Below are 13,980 nucleotides of genomic sequence, written 5' to 3'. Positions count from 1 at the left end.
ACAGGATTCTGGAGATACAACGAGAGGCGCAAGAGTCGAACACCGGGGCATGAATAACCCGCTCGTCCACTCACTCGCTCGCATTGCTTTTCCTTTGCCATCATGGACGGCAAAATCACTCGCCGGTAGCGTGGGAATCATGTTAGATATAACATGCTCATGGCTGCGCCCAAGGACGAGAGAGAGAGGAAGATGGAGCAGGCAGGAGGCGTGGTTCATCTGTACAATTACTCTCAAACACACACACTGTCTCTCTCCCTCCAGAGAGAGGAGAGAGAAAAGATCTGGTGGGATCCGGTCGGCGTTATGAGGGTTTTGGCTTTTGTTTTCGTTTTATCTTCTCTACGTTGCTCATATGCTTCGTACCTTTTCTGGCGATTCTTGGGGGATGGTCTATTCTATATCTGCGTACATAGCACAAGAGACAACAATACAGGTCAAGGATATTTTGTGCCTTTCTGTGTCGACTGGAGTAGTGCACTTGACAATACCTCCGTATGCTGTGAGAAAACAAAGAGACGGATGTCATTTCTTCCGGCAAGGGATCTAAATAATGAGAAGACTTAAGTCCATTAAACAGATAGATAGTTGTGTCCTATGAAACTGCCGAGAGGAAAAATAGACGTCGACGATAGCGAAGTGAAGCAACACTATTACTGCTTGGAACCAACCCTATCCATCCGCAGCCTAATTCCATGTCGAACGTTATTCCCTGCATAACCTCTTTCTGCCTTCTTAAGAAGACACAGACTCACCACCATCCTCCCCATCCCCACGCCATCCCGCCCTCTCTTTCCCTCCTCTCACCATCATCCCTCGCACCCTTTCTAACGGTTCCACCACCATCTCCTCTCGTAACCGTACCACCACGCCCCTCCGACCCCGTTTCTACATCACCGCAACCACCACGAGGAGGCGCTATTACCGTAGACGTCATATTATTGCACTCCATACTCCTCATGACATTATCATCCACCGCCACCGCCTCCGCCGCCATTCCATCACCGACAGCCTCCCTCATCATACATGCCCCATCGTTATCATCATTCCGTTTCGAACGCACATACCCGCCATACCCACCACCAGCAACAGGAGCGGGAGCAGCTCGTCTGAACACATCCCCCTCCGTCATTGTCATCATCATACCATCAGGCATCGCCTGCAGCGGGGTCAACCACAGTGACTCATACGAGCCTGAGGACGACGATGAGGACAGCAACGACGTGGCAGATGGCTCCCTTCCCCTCCGGCTGGGTTGAGGGGTTGTGTCAACCCAGGAGGAAGCCGCTGGCGCCGGGCCAGGGGCTGGAGCTGGAGCGGGGGCTGGGGCTGGAGCGGTTCGCGGCAGGTGGTGATAGTTCAGGAGGGGTGTTACAGTTCGCAGACGAGGAGCGGGAGGGTACATAGAAGAAAGAGCAGGAGGGGGGATGTGGTATGGTTGTGGTTGCTGGCGTCTCTTCATTGCAGCAGCCGGGAGGGGTGTCGAAGAGGCGAGGGGAGAAGGGGAAGGGGATGAATACGACGAGGAGAAGGTGGAGGACGATGAGTCAAACGCAGACCTGCTGCCGCCGCCGCCGACGCCGCCGACGCCGCGAGCGAAGCAAGCTTTGGAGCCTGTTCCGAGACCAGGTCGGGGTCGTGTCTCCCGGGGCTGAATCCAGCGAGGAAGCTGAGCACGGCGAGGGTTCACGGCGGGGGACGGCCTCATCGGATGGGACTGCACGACAGGGCCGATTCCAGCCCGCGAGCGGATGACCCGCTGCATGACGGCATGGGCGTTCTCGACACCCCAATGGGCGGCAACGATCTCAAACAGGCGGTTCGGGCGCGGCGCGGTGGAAGAAGACGGCAGAGACCACGGCGAGTCGGCGTTACATCGGCGGATGGCCGCTACGCCGGTCGTCTTGAGCAGTGTGTGAGATCGGACGACGCCGTTGGGCGGCAGTCCGACCTCATGGTTCCCGGCATGCCGCGGCAGAAATGCCGAGTGGCAGTATCGAACGCGCACTTCGACATACTCTGTCAAGACACCGCCGAGTTCGCGCTCCAGGTCTTCGATAAGCTCATCCGAGCCCTGGCGGACGTGGCCGTTGCGCAGTGGTCGGCTGACGGTTTGCGGATGAAGATTGACGTGGGCCACGAACAACAACCGCGAGCCCGGATAAAGTACCCTGATTCCAAATCAGTCAGAGCCTACCCCTAGATATCGCAGTTACTAACACGATTGAAAGAGCACTCACGTCGTGCAAGCCCTGTCATCCAATATCTCAAGCACGGTGCTCTGTTCCGTGGAAGCAATCTCAACAGACACGTCATACAAGAAGCCGTACTGCATGACGTCGATCGGACGCTCCTAGAGCCCGTCCGGGTCATCTGGCCGGCGCAGGTGCGCCGAGACCTGCACGGCGGCCCAAACGGTTGCAGGGCCATCACCGACCGTCTCGACTTCCGGGGTCACGGTGATCTGAGGGACCAGCACAAACGGCTGCGACGGGGCTCTTACCCCGGTTGCGGCAACCGCGGGATAGAACGGCATCGGTGGCAGTGCCGCGATGGTGGGAACCACCCCGACGACCGGTGAATGCATGATTCTTTGTTTTTTGTCCTCGAATCTCATGTATCCGGCCGAGAGGGGAGAGGTGTCCGTCTTGTTTGGGGACGACACATCGGCATCCTGGTCTAGCGTCTGGGGCGGTAGCATCGAGAGTCCTGCAGGTCTCAACGGATTTGTATGATTGGAGCCATGTCCGGCGGTCTGGTCCTGCGGCTGTGACGGTGACGGGATGATGGTGGTGGGAGTGGTGGTCGAAATGGTGGTCCGAGAACCGCCATCGACCCAAGGCCCTTGCGCCGGTGTCGATTGCAAGCAGCCGGACTGACGCAAGCTCGAGGCCGCTGTTCTGCATCGAGCTTCGGCTTGCATGCTTCCTGGTGACGGTGACGGAGTCCCGTCAACTCCAGCTGCGGCCGAGTCTTGTTTTGGAACCCAACTGGTCGCCGACGAGCTGGCACCCCCCCTGTCCTGTCCGTCTGTGGTGCAGCCAACGGCAGGGTACGCGACCCATCCACCCTGGTTGGCTCCCCTCCTCTTCGGCAGCGTGACAGGTGTGGTGCCAGGGCTGTCGGTGAGTTCCGACGAGCTGTCGCCCAGAAGGGGATGGGTGCTGTTGCGTCTGGGCATAAGGCTGTTCACGTTGTCAAGGGTTGGGTTCCGAATGGCCCGAAGATGTGGTTGTGGGTTGGACACAGACTGCTGCTTGTTGATGTGCAGTGGACTCGGCAGGTCTTCCCCCTGGGGGCCGGCGTTCTGGATGCAGCATCCGCGGAACCGCATTTCCTCGGTTTGAAATTCCACCGCCAGCCTAGGGGCAGGGTCCTCCGGCAAGCTGGCGTCGGGCGGGGGTGAGCATGTCGGTGACATCAGTTGAGACTGGCGGTGTTGGATTTGATTGCGGCTGAGAAATGCATTGAAAGGAATCCCCAACACTTTTTTTCTTTTTGAGGAAGGGTTGAATGGGTGCTGTGTTTCTGTCCAGAGAGTTGGTGACATGCAGCGTTTCCATGGACCGAGCTGAGCCTCGAAGTTCTCGACCGTTCAAGGCATTCACCCATGTCACACACGCGTTTGTTGTTCCTCGCACCCCTCTCATGCAAACCCCCCATGGTCTTGTATCGCTATCTCTTCCAAGAGGGGAAGCTACCCTCGTACCTCACTCATTACGATCTGTCCTGCAGATCCCGAGAGCCAAGGAGCGTCCCTGCTTGCAGCAGGAAACCCTTTACTCAGCGACGCCAAGGGTCCGGAGCAGGTTGGACTTGACGCTCTCGACTTCGGCCTCATCCATGCTGAGGAAGGTGAGCTGCATGATGGTCGTGTAATGTGTCAGCAACACCGAACAGGGAAGAAACATGAACCCAAACTGGAATACGGATGCAAGACGTTGCCACCACGCGATGCAACCGCAAGACCCAAAACAAATAACGACTGGGAAGTAACGTACCACATCATCGGCCACGCCAACGTTGCCGTACAGCACACCGTCCGACAAGCTCGCCGCAATTCCTCTCTTGACTCTCTCCTCCCACACGCCCTCCCAGTTCCACTCCCCCGGCCGTCTCGGCAGTGCGTTGTTGTTGTTGTTGTTGTTGTTGTTGTTGTTGTTGTTGTCGTTGTTGATATTAACGTTTACGGTAGCATTAGCTCCTGCGGGAGGAGGAGGCGGAGGAGGAGGAGGATTTGCCTCCGCTTCCCCTTGCTGCTGCTGCTGCTGCTGCTGCTGCGACTGCTGGCCGGAAGCTCCCGATTGCTGCTGCTGCCCCTTACCCGCATTTGCCGCAGCGGCCGCGGCAGCGGCCAGCTGTTGCCTCCTATGTGTCCTCCAAGCATGCCAGGCTCCCGGATTCCCGGCCGCCTCGAGCGGCACCGAATCCAGCACGTCGGCATCGCAAAACACGCTGCGGATGTACCTGAGTACTTCGTACGTCGACACCTCGGCGCCGCCGGCTCCGGCGCCAATGGTCCGCGTCCGCGCGTACCCGGGCACGTCGTCGTTGTCATCATCTGCCGGCTGTCGCGGCGGGCCACCAGGCGTTGACGACGACGACACCCCGGTTGCCGTGGCGACGGGCCTGGACGGCGTCGTCCCATCCGAATGGGAGGAGGAGGCGACCCCTTCTTCCGCCGGTCGATCGCCCCCGGAACCACCAGCACCCGTCGAAGACGGAGCAGCTGCAACAGCAGCAGGAGCAGGATTACCCCTCCTCCCCGCCTTCGACCCTCTAAACCACCCCGGAAACCCATGCCTCAAACTAAACCCACCCGGCGGCAGCAGCCTCTCATCGTCGGCGGCGCTGGCCTCGGCCCCGTCGCTCCCCGCATCCGGCGAGTACATGTACGTGGTGAGCGGGGTGATGAGCGGATGGAACAGGTCCGTCGAGAAGGTCACCAGCGGCGGGCGCGCGGGGTACTGGTCCGGGAAGGAGACGTGGAAGCGCAGCACGGCGGGGGCGTAAGGGCCTTCGCGGACAAACAGCACGCCCGTCCACAGCGAGGGGTCGCCCGGGGTCGGGGCGACGTAGACGCCGGGGGGACAGGCTTGTTTGAGGCCGGCGCTGGTCGGGAATGAGAAGGAGTGAGTGTTAGTTTGTCATGGTGTATCATAGTGTATGTTTCTCTGGTCGGCTCGTGCTGGGAGCGGGGTGACATCAGGGGCGAGAAGGGGTGAGAGTGAGAATTCGACATACAACTCGGCAAGGAGATGCTGCCGCTTCATGGCGGGCAGTGTGGCCATCTTGGCCGATAGTGATGAAGACATGGTTTAATGGGTAAAACAGATTATGATTATCCCAAGCAATTGCTGGGTTTGTGAGTGAGATGGAATGTGATGTGATGAGGTGATGGTGAGAATGAGGATGAGGATGAATCAATTGCGGATGATGGATGAGGCATGATGTTGGATGGGAAGCGGCCGCTGGGTGGATCCACACCGCTGCCTGCTGCACCAGATGAATCTCTAAGGGTTAGGGTTATACCTGGCTGCTCGAACATGGGACTCCAGCGACGTCTTGGTCCATCACAGCAATGAATGCAGGTCTCAACGGGAAACGGGGGAAAAGTTTGTGACAAATCTCCTCTACACATCTACGTACCAATTCGAACCTCCACTACAAACCTGGAAGCTTCCCATGCTGCTTGGTCCGGCGTCTGCTGCCATGCCGTTTCGAAGCCACCCGGCCGCGGTATGTCCGCCCTTGCAGCGCGTTTGTTCTCCGTCAACGTGCCCCTTGTGCGTCACCTCTCAGGCCCAGAGACACATGATCGTGCCCTGGATCCGTCTATTTTGGCCCCCAGCCGGACCATCCCGACCCTTGCCCACCCGTGTTTCCCGTCCCGGCCGAATGCATGACACCCCCCCGCCATCTACCCCGGCTCCGGGTCCCATCCCGTGGATAACGTTGCCGTGATACATCCGTACATGATACGTTGTCTCCAACCTCCCATGTACATACGAACATCCTAACGCTCCGTATCCCCGTGGCATAGTAACCATGGTCCCGTATCCGTCGTGTGCTGGCCGTGGTGTAAGTACTCCGTACCTCAACAATGGACACTGGCATCTCTCTCTCTGTTTGGCTTGCGCAGAGTGCTCGCATCGACTGGTGGTGTCTGCATGCAGTGCTTTCAGTCCTTGGCGGCGAGACGGGCCTCGATCTTGGACCTCTCCTGCTGCTTGAGCTGCGCAATCTCCTCCTTGCTGGCGTCGTAACGGGCCGTGAGCTGGTTGAAGGGGTTCTCAGGGCTGCGCTCAAACTCCTTCTTGATGCGCTCCTTCTTCTGGTTGAGGCGCAGCCCGGCCCCGCTGCCATCGGCGTCCATCTCCTTGAGCCGGCGCTCCTCAAACGCCGCGTATGCCGCCTTGTAGCGCCGCTCCGGATGCCGGTCAACCTTGGTGGCATCCGCCTTGTCCGTGAGCGACAGGGCATCGAGGGCGTTGTCGATGCCCGAGGCGTTGAGAGCGGGCAGCGCCTTGCTACCGCTGCCGCCGTCAAGGCTGTCGAGCTGCGACAGGTCCAGACCCTTGTTGGTTTTCTTGACTGCCGTTTTGGCGTTCTTGGGCGTCGCCCGCGATGGCAGGCTCTTCTCCTCCTCGGCGAGCAGAGCTTCACGCTCAGCTTTCCTCCGGGCAGCCTCCGCCTTCTTTGCTGCCTCTGCCTCCCTAGTTTACGTAACATCGAGCTGTTAGCAAGAACACGCTGGGCAACGTGGACTGCGAAAACTGGAATAGTTGAGATGCAGGTTTCGGCAGGGCTTTCCGGACAACAGGGGGAGGCCTGGCGGTTGTCGGCCCACCCCATCGTCATGGGCTTTCCAAACCAGGCTGGTTCCCCAGGGACCGTGATGCCGAGGCGTCGAGTAGTCCCTCTCCCAACGCCTGTGTTGTGCAGGATGATCCCGCCCGTGTTCCGGCATAGCCCGTAGCGGAGTGTATGCCATCGCATCCACAGCCGGGACGCCATGGGTAGATACTTAGTCCCATCAAAAGAGGGATATGGGCGGGGGTGAACCTCTCCCCGCCCGTCCAGGAACAGCCAGCGCCTATCGCCTTGGGACACGACTATGTGGTGCTGTCTATCGTTTCCGGGCAAACAAAACGGCCAAATACGGCAAACAAGTCCAAACCACCCAACCAGTCCAGAAGAGAAAAGAAGACAAAAGACTCACTTTTTCGCGTTGCTCTTCGCGCCCTTGGCCCACTCGGCCGCCTCGGCCGCCTCGCGTTCAGCCTCCGCAGCGGCCGCCTTGCGGGCGGCAGCCTCGGCCTTGCGCGCCTGGCCCGCAGCCTTCTTGCTATTGACTTCGGCCCCGCCCTTCTTTCCCATGGCTGGTGCTGTTGTCTTGTGCTGTTGCTAGTATGTGGTCCTGACTGGTGTGTCACTATCCGCCGTCTCCGGGTTGACGTCTCCCCTCGTTCGCTGACTTCCTCTCACTTTTTGCGCTCGCTTGTGCAGCGTACCAAGTATTGGCAGTCGTCCGGATGCTGCAAGCCGGGACCCCGCGTTGGGTTGCTGTGGTTGGTGCTGTGGATGCGCGCGTCCCCGTCAGTCCCTTCGTCAGTCTCAAAGAGGAGGGTCGTGTGTGGACTTCACGGCACGTGGAGACAACTGAGGACGTATGTACATACAGACGGGTCCAGCGTAAGGTATGTAGAGTGTGGGCGCTTGAAGCTTGAGGTCGGGATTTTCTTTTTCTTTGCCGGTGTGATGGCAGTGCAAAAGCCGCGCTTGAAGGTTGTGTGTCACTCGCCGAAGGCACCTACCTCATGGCGGGGTTGCAAGCAAAGGGACCTGACCCCACCCCGCCAAGGTGGGGCTGGTACACCGGTGAGGCTGGAAGCTGCCTTGGAAGCTTCCATTGCGGCGACAATGCGACCTTAATGTTTGGCCGGATGTTGTGCAACCTCACTTCACGCCTTCTTGTCTCTTTTGCACTCTGCACTTCCATTCTTCAATCCGACACAAATGTTGCTTTTCTCCCCCTCGTCTGGGATCTTTTGTCATGTGCTTGAGCCCGCGCCTTGACAGTGGGCCGAGGATCCCCGCCCCAGATTCGTCAGCAAGACCGTCGATGAACCTCACCTCATCCCCCAAAAGTTGATGTTGCATCTGAGACCTGCACCACGGGCATCTCTGTCACCCCATCATCCCTCGTCGCGTCAGCACAGTATATACCCGACCGGGAACTTTTGCGTTTGACGGTGCGGTATGTGTGTATGCACATACTCCGTCCATGTCTGCATCTCGGTCCACAGCAGCAGGTTTCGTCACACGGCAGATGCGGAGCTGTCCGCATTCTTCCGGCCCGCCGCCGGGGTTCTTGTCTGACACGGACGGCGACGTCAGACGTCCATGACCGGTGAGCCGCACTCCATCTCCGGCTCCCCTCAGCCCCGTCCGGCCCACTCGGAATCATTCCGCCGCCCAACCACCGTCGTACATACAACCTCGACCACACATGCGGTGCGCCTTGAGCCCTACCAAGTGCCCAGTCTGGAGCACCTCACTTGCTTGATGGACTCTGGCCCAAACTTCCTCTCGTCACCGGCCTCCGTTTGCCCATTCCTTTGTCCGAGGCCGTGGTGGATACCTGATGGGTGGTGGCCACCATTAGCCATTGGCTCTCGGCCGAACCCACCTACGCAGGATGAAGCAATTGCTATCCTGACGGCGGCAAAAAGACAACTTGGCAGCATGCAGAGCGCTAGAAGCCGTTACATTCCCGAACGCTAATCCAGCCTGGCTGGGTGAACATGGGGGCCGGAGCGGTCTGGCGGGACGCCCTTGTCGAGAACCTTGAACCCCTGGACGTGTCGCAAGAGCGCCAAACGCGCCGAGCGCCTCGAAATCCAAAGTTGTTGAGCAGCCTGATGGTTATCGCCGACGGGCCGTCTCCGGCCAAACAAGAGCCTTGTTCCCCATCGGGTGCGCACGTTTACCCTCCGTGCCTGTCGATGTCGCACAGGAGGGCAGATTGGGCCATGGGGCTGGCGCGCCAACGCAATTGAGGGCATTGACGAAACTCGTGCTTGCAGCCCAGCCCAACCAACGCTTGTCTATCCAAGCCACCCCGCGATAGTAGATTATGCATCCTGGTTCTCGTGACTCTTGACCCAGGAAGCCAGCTGCTGCCCGAGTGCGGCGTATTGCGAGCTACCACTGCAGTTCTCGGGCCATGGCCAGATGCAAGGGATCGTTTTCAGCTGCCCAGAATATCGACTATCTCATTTGGATGGCCGGAGGCATGTAAGACTGCTTCTAACACTGTCGTCAGCACCTCCCAAACGAATACGGTGCCAGAACTAAGGAGCATACATACCTAGCTCCGATGGTCTATGTTCGCCCAAATATTGTTGAGAGACAAGGTTCCGTCGTGGGTGATACTTGCCCGGCCAAGCATCGCGATCGATCCCTGTCCCTCTTCCACGTCCGTGAACTGGTGGTGGTGGCACGGTGATCCTCCACAATCCCACGGTACGCCATGTATAGCAGACGTAGGCTATAGGGCGAACGAGGGAAGTCATTGGGCTGCTTTGACCTGCTATCACGTACACTGCACAGAGTCGGCGCTCATTCTGCCAGTCCCCGTTCCTTCTCCCAATCCTCGCTGGCCGTCCCACACCACTTCTGCTCTATTTGGTGCTGAGTCTTCGATGGCGACATGCTTCCCATCCAGTCTCCGGCTACCGACGGCCAAGCGATATATCTCCATTCCCAAGTCTGACCTCAATGGCCTTGGTGAGGCTCTTTGGTCCGGCAGGATATTGATGGGATTCATGTCCGTACGTGTACTGATCAGTCAGGTTTTGGATTGCGCCCCGTCCCTTGTCGGGTACTCCCGTAATTGAAGCTTGTTCGCGTCTTGGGCTGGCGGGAAATCCGGCAAGCGAGATGTGTCGCTGCGGATACTTGACAACTTTTGTCAAGCAAAACATCCCCTGCTTCAGCGTCTTAGTCCGTGTGACGTCGTCGTTAGGGCTCACCTACCCACGCCAGCATGGCATGCCAAGGAGCTGGACTGAGACACATGGCTCTGCTTTGGGAGACATCATCCAGACGTTGTTGGCCAAGTCGCGGAGCTATCGTTGCAGAGGATTAGGATTGCAGAATCGCCGTCCCCGCGTCATGCGGCTGCGCGGTGGGATGTTACTTCGCACGAACGGGCTGGCGATCTGCTATGCGTTTTGTTAATACTTACCAGTCGTAGTCCATGAGGTAACACACCCTTCGGCGAAGCGGCTTGACAACCCGACGTTATCGCGTCGTCCCCTCCGCACTGCAGGCCGACGCTTGCTGCAGCTATCTTCTCTGTCTCTCGTGGGCCGGGGGTGTGTTGACATCATCTCCAAGCTGGCCCAGCCTGCCTTGCGTCCTACAAAGAAACATGTTGGTGTTTTCTGCGGCATGTGAAAACTCGGGGACACACACCACTGTATCTCATGCTTGTTAAGGGTCGCCGGCCAAGAAGCGAATGGGCAGGGCCGGCATACTCCCCGAGTTCGACTATCCAATCGTCATGTCGCGGGCTTCACTCCTCGGCACATCAATGAGGGAAACATTCGGCCGGATTCGCCCAGTTGCAGGTTAACCGAGCGAGAAGCCAACGGCGCAAGGCACCATTGGCTCAACGTGATGGCATGACCGGCGTGGGATGGTCGTGGTTGTCTCTAAATATCTGAAGACCGGTGAGCGTTTGTGCAGGAAGGGGGCTGGTTGTCCACGGCGGTTTGCTGGGCTGTCGTTCGGGTACAACAATGCCGACGGGAAGAGAGACTCGGACCGAGTGACCGAATGGCTGTGTTGCTGAGAGAAAATAGGGCTATCCTCGCGAGACAGAGGGTGTGGTACCAGGAGATTGGTAATGATAGAGATCAAGGATGCACAGTCAATATTTGGATGGAATCAAGCCTGAGACTGAGATGGGTGTCACATTCAAGGCAAGGCTGGGTGCCGGGGAAGCTTCCGTGCTGGTTGTGGTTGACGTCGGCTAGTCTTCAGCCGCCGATTGCTCACATTAGGCCGTTATACTCAGGCAACCGCCATCCGCAAGCGTTACCCGGTCGGCATGACCCTGCCTAGTTGAGCATTGAAAAGAACAAAGAGCTTCAAGGGGTGCACCTGCGGTTGGCTGCAGTGTCAGCATCTAGTTCACAAGGATACTGCATTGACCACTGAGAGGAAGTGATGGCAAGGACAAACCACGAATGTTGAGAGCTGAGGAAAGTACTGCCTACAAGGAGACAGGTGAAGGAAGGCAGTGCTGAATTCATCATGGCAGCAACATCTGAGTACCAGGACAAGGTAGCGGATCACTGAGGCGGTGTTGAGTCTTTTTTTCCACTTTTTACACCAGATAATGCCACCCTCGGTCCAGTCCTTGTCCCTCCCCAAAGAATAATCTCCGGTTCCGAGTCATAAAGCCTCAAGACCAAAACAACCAAGAAGCACGCCGGAAACCTGGAACGTAGGCGCCCTCCGTTACAACCCAGGAAATCGCCGTCGGGGCTGGTTCCGTTCATCTCAATTCCAGATCGGGCCCAGATGTTTGGATAGGGTAACCGGCTCGTTCCCGGGCCCGGGCAACGGGAACTCCGTGACACTTGTCCGTCCTAAGTACCGAGAGGCGGTTCCTAGATGGACCGGACAGAGATCCGCGATGGCGTTTGGGAGGCGAATTACTTCCTAGTACCTGACCTACGCTTGTCTGCCCGAAGCCACAGTCTTTGATGGGGCCGGTCTGGATCTCCCAGTCACAGAAGCACGTGGGGGAGGAGGGGGGGAGAGCTGCGTATGTACCGTTCCGTTAGCCGACATACCTAAACGCCGGGACTGGAGCCAGTCGCTCCGCACCAATGGCATGTCGTCCTTCTCGAATTCGCTGCTGCGGTCATCCTGCTCCCATATCCAATTACTACACACAAGTGAAGGCATGATAGGTAGGAAACGCGAACTTGGAAGGGGAAACCTAAACCGATGATCCCCCATAGCCGGACCCCAAGATTCGTGGGATGTCAAACTTTTGAGCCGCTTTTCTGGCTCGTTGACCTCCGTGTTATCTAGCTTCTCTCTAACCCACCAAGCCCGTCATCGCCTCGTGGGTTTGGGCCAAGCGAGCACCGGCGAGCTCCACGCCCACGAGGGAAACCAATGGCCCGGGTCCATGGAACCCAAACCAGCTGAGCCCAGACAGTAGTAGGCCACACGTGCGGGGGTTCCATCGCGGCAGTCTCGCTCGCCGCCGTCGGAGATGCTGGCCGAGCCGGGGGGGTGATGGTCAGAACTTGTGTCCAAGCCAAGCCCCGACGCTGCGCAAGCCACCCCGCGTGGCCCAGCGTTCTGGGAAGAGGATGTGACGTCGGTGTGTGAGTGAGAATCGACCAAACATACCAACCCGACCGGATGTGGCCAAGAAGGAAACCCGAGGGGGAAGCTGGTCCAATGTGTGCCTCAGCGCTTGTCTCGGCGCCACTGTGAGAAAACACAGGTTATCTCAAAATCAAACGGCCCCTTCACCACCTGAAATCTTGGAGGAGGTGACGGTCGCACGCGACCATCACGGGCGCTTACTAATTCCCATCGATTGACGACTGCGCTACGCGAGTTAAGCGTCCGGAATCTGTCCGGATGGCACACCACAAGTGCAAGGCCTTTTCCCCCCTCTTTTCAACAAGAGGGGTGTGACGCCCCCCTCCCCACCGTCAGCTTGGCTGGGAACCAGCCATCACTTTCACTTGGACCCAACGATTTGGACGGGATGGTGGGGTCGCGGCATGACGTTCCATTTATTTGGGGGACCGGCGCCGATCGAACGCTCGGACCATCCCGCACACCGCTTCGGGAACCCCGGACAGCAAAAAAACCCGCCAGCGCGGTCTCGGTGGGTCAGGGAGATGGTTGCAAAGGCGTTGTTGCGACTGAACGAGTGTGAACACAACACGAGTGCCAGGTCCATGATCGTGGCATGGCGGGCATGATGTTTTTGCTGGTTCCGGGTTGTTGGTGCGAGTGGCTAGTGACTGCTCCATCGTGATGAGACAGCTGTGATACTTGTCGCTACTTACACCCTAGGTGTCCTGCTGCACAGGGTTGACTTTTATGCATCCTTGAACAACATACCTTGACGCTTCCACGATACCTGATGCTCTCGAGAGTGACTTTGAAACGTCCCTTCTCTTTGGGGGTGTTAGTGGCCTGGCCGGAGGAGTGGGGGCAGTTTCCCATATGGCCATCCATCACTGTCGTCACCAGTTCTACGGGATGCCGCTAATGATATGGAGAGATTAGCTACCTAGTCCATATAGATACCTCAACAACTCCTGTATACAAACCGCGCTACGTGTTGCTATGAAGTACCACTGTAGCAGGCCTTGCTTGTGCGCAATGCGCAATCGTCGCGACGGAGCGTCGGTGTGGGACAACACAATGCGGTGCTGTCCAGGCTACCGCGGCCAGCGCGGAATCATTGCGACGTCATACACCCAAATCCCGAGTGTTTGGTTCGCGCTGTTGCCGCCGGTGGAGAAAAGGCCCCCAGCTCGTGCATTTGGCTGGGAAATTTTTCTTGTCCTGCTGCTGGTGCGAAGTGGAACGTTTGGCGTTGGGCAGGGCACATGATTTCCGCTAGATGCGCCCGTTGAAACATGGCCAATATCAGGTCCCGGCCAATGAGAGTGTCTTGTGTAACCTCGACTCGGGACTCGGTCGAGGCTCCCCATTTCCCAGCCGCGAACAGATCCCACGACTTGGCATGGACATACGCCCGTTCATGAGTTCTTGCGATTCTCGTAATTCCTATCGTCGCGATTACACTATGCGTCGCTCTATGTTGTTTGGTGGCACACAGACCAGCATGACGCAATGCAAACCGATGGCCTGATCACTTTCGACCCCGGATATCTGTCAAGATCGTGTCATCTCAGCCCCAGA

The 13,980-nt window shown here is 58.0% G+C and overlaps 6 protein-coding genes across 6 annotated transcripts, besides 2 other annotated features; 1 reads left to right on the top strand and 5 right to left on the bottom strand.

The window, feature by feature from the left end:
* Positions 1 to 1,268: 1,268 nt before the first annotated feature.
* Positions 1,269 to 2,335, bottom strand: VTJ04DRAFT_4782 (uncharacterized protein; the record flags this gene model as incomplete). Its single annotated transcript, XM_069362826.1, has 3 exons — positions 1,269 to 1,311; positions 1,560 to 2,171; positions 2,241 to 2,335. 3 exons carry the CDS (start codon positions 2,333 to 2,335, stop codon positions 1,269 to 1,271), a joined length of 750 nt encoding a protein of 249 aa, XP_069219734.1.
* Positions 2,336 to 2,353: 18 nt separating this feature from the next.
* On the bottom strand, positions 2,354 to 3,421 carry VTJ04DRAFT_4781 (uncharacterized protein; the record flags this gene model as incomplete). Its single annotated transcript, XM_069362825.1, has 1 exon — positions 2,354 to 3,421. The coding sequence occupies one exon, from the start codon at positions 3,419 to 3,421 to the stop codon at positions 2,354 to 2,356; it is 1,068 nt and encodes a 355-aa protein (XP_069219733.1).
* A 358-nt stretch (positions 3,422 to 3,779) lies between these two features.
* On the bottom strand, positions 3,780 to 5,315 carry VTJ04DRAFT_4780 (uncharacterized protein; the record flags this gene model as incomplete). The annotated part of the gene is made up of 3 exons (XM_069362824.1): positions 3,780 to 3,860; positions 4,002 to 5,112; positions 5,245 to 5,315. 3 exons carry the CDS (start codon positions 5,313 to 5,315, stop codon positions 3,780 to 3,782), a joined length of 1,263 nt encoding a protein of 420 aa, XP_069219732.1.
* A 270-nt stretch (positions 5,316 to 5,585) lies between these two features.
* On the top strand, positions 5,586 to 5,906 carry VTJ04DRAFT_4779 (uncharacterized protein; the record flags this gene model as incomplete). The annotated part of the gene is made up of 1 exon (XM_069362822.1): positions 5,586 to 5,906. One exon carries the CDS (start codon positions 5,586 to 5,588, stop codon positions 5,904 to 5,906), a length of 321 nt encoding a protein of 106 aa, XP_069219731.1.
* Positions 5,907 to 6,181: 275 nt separating this feature from the next.
* Positions 6,182 to 7,380, bottom strand: VTJ04DRAFT_4778 (uncharacterized protein; the record flags this gene model as incomplete). Its single annotated transcript, XM_069362821.1, has 2 exons — positions 6,182 to 6,716; positions 7,223 to 7,380. The coding sequence occupies 2 exons, from the start codon at positions 7,378 to 7,380 to the stop codon at positions 6,182 to 6,184; spliced, it is 693 nt and encodes a 230-aa protein (XP_069219730.1).
* A 27-nt stretch (positions 7,381 to 7,407) lies between these two features.
* Positions 7,408 to 7,822, bottom strand: VTJ04DRAFT_4777 (uncharacterized protein; the record flags this gene model as incomplete). The annotated part of the gene is made up of 3 exons (XM_069362820.1): positions 7,408 to 7,578; positions 7,683 to 7,725; positions 7,818 to 7,822. 3 exons carry the CDS (start codon positions 7,820 to 7,822, stop codon positions 7,408 to 7,410), a joined length of 219 nt encoding a protein of 72 aa, XP_069219729.1.
* A 3,503-nt stretch (positions 7,823 to 11,325) lies between these two features.
* Positions 11,326 to 11,355: a sequence feature (Short protein (VTJ04DRAFT_4776, KAL2120749.1) was converted to a misc_feature.).
* A 73-nt stretch (positions 11,356 to 11,428) lies between these two features.
* Positions 11,429 to 11,452: a sequence feature (Short protein (VTJ04DRAFT_4776, KAL2120749.1) was converted to a misc_feature.).
* The last annotated feature ends 2,528 nt before the right edge of the window (positions 11,453 to 13,980 follow it).

The sequence above is a fragment of the Mycothermus thermophilus genome, assembly GCF_041956435.1.
Source record: "Mycothermus thermophilus strain CBS 625.91 unplaced genomic scaffold VTJ04scaffold_3, whole genome shotgun sequence".
NCBI classification, from domain to species: Eukaryota; Fungi; Ascomycota; class Sordariomycetes; order Sordariales; family Chaetomiaceae; genus Mycothermus; species Mycothermus thermophilus.
This window is presented reverse-complemented; position numbering and strand designations above follow the sequence as displayed.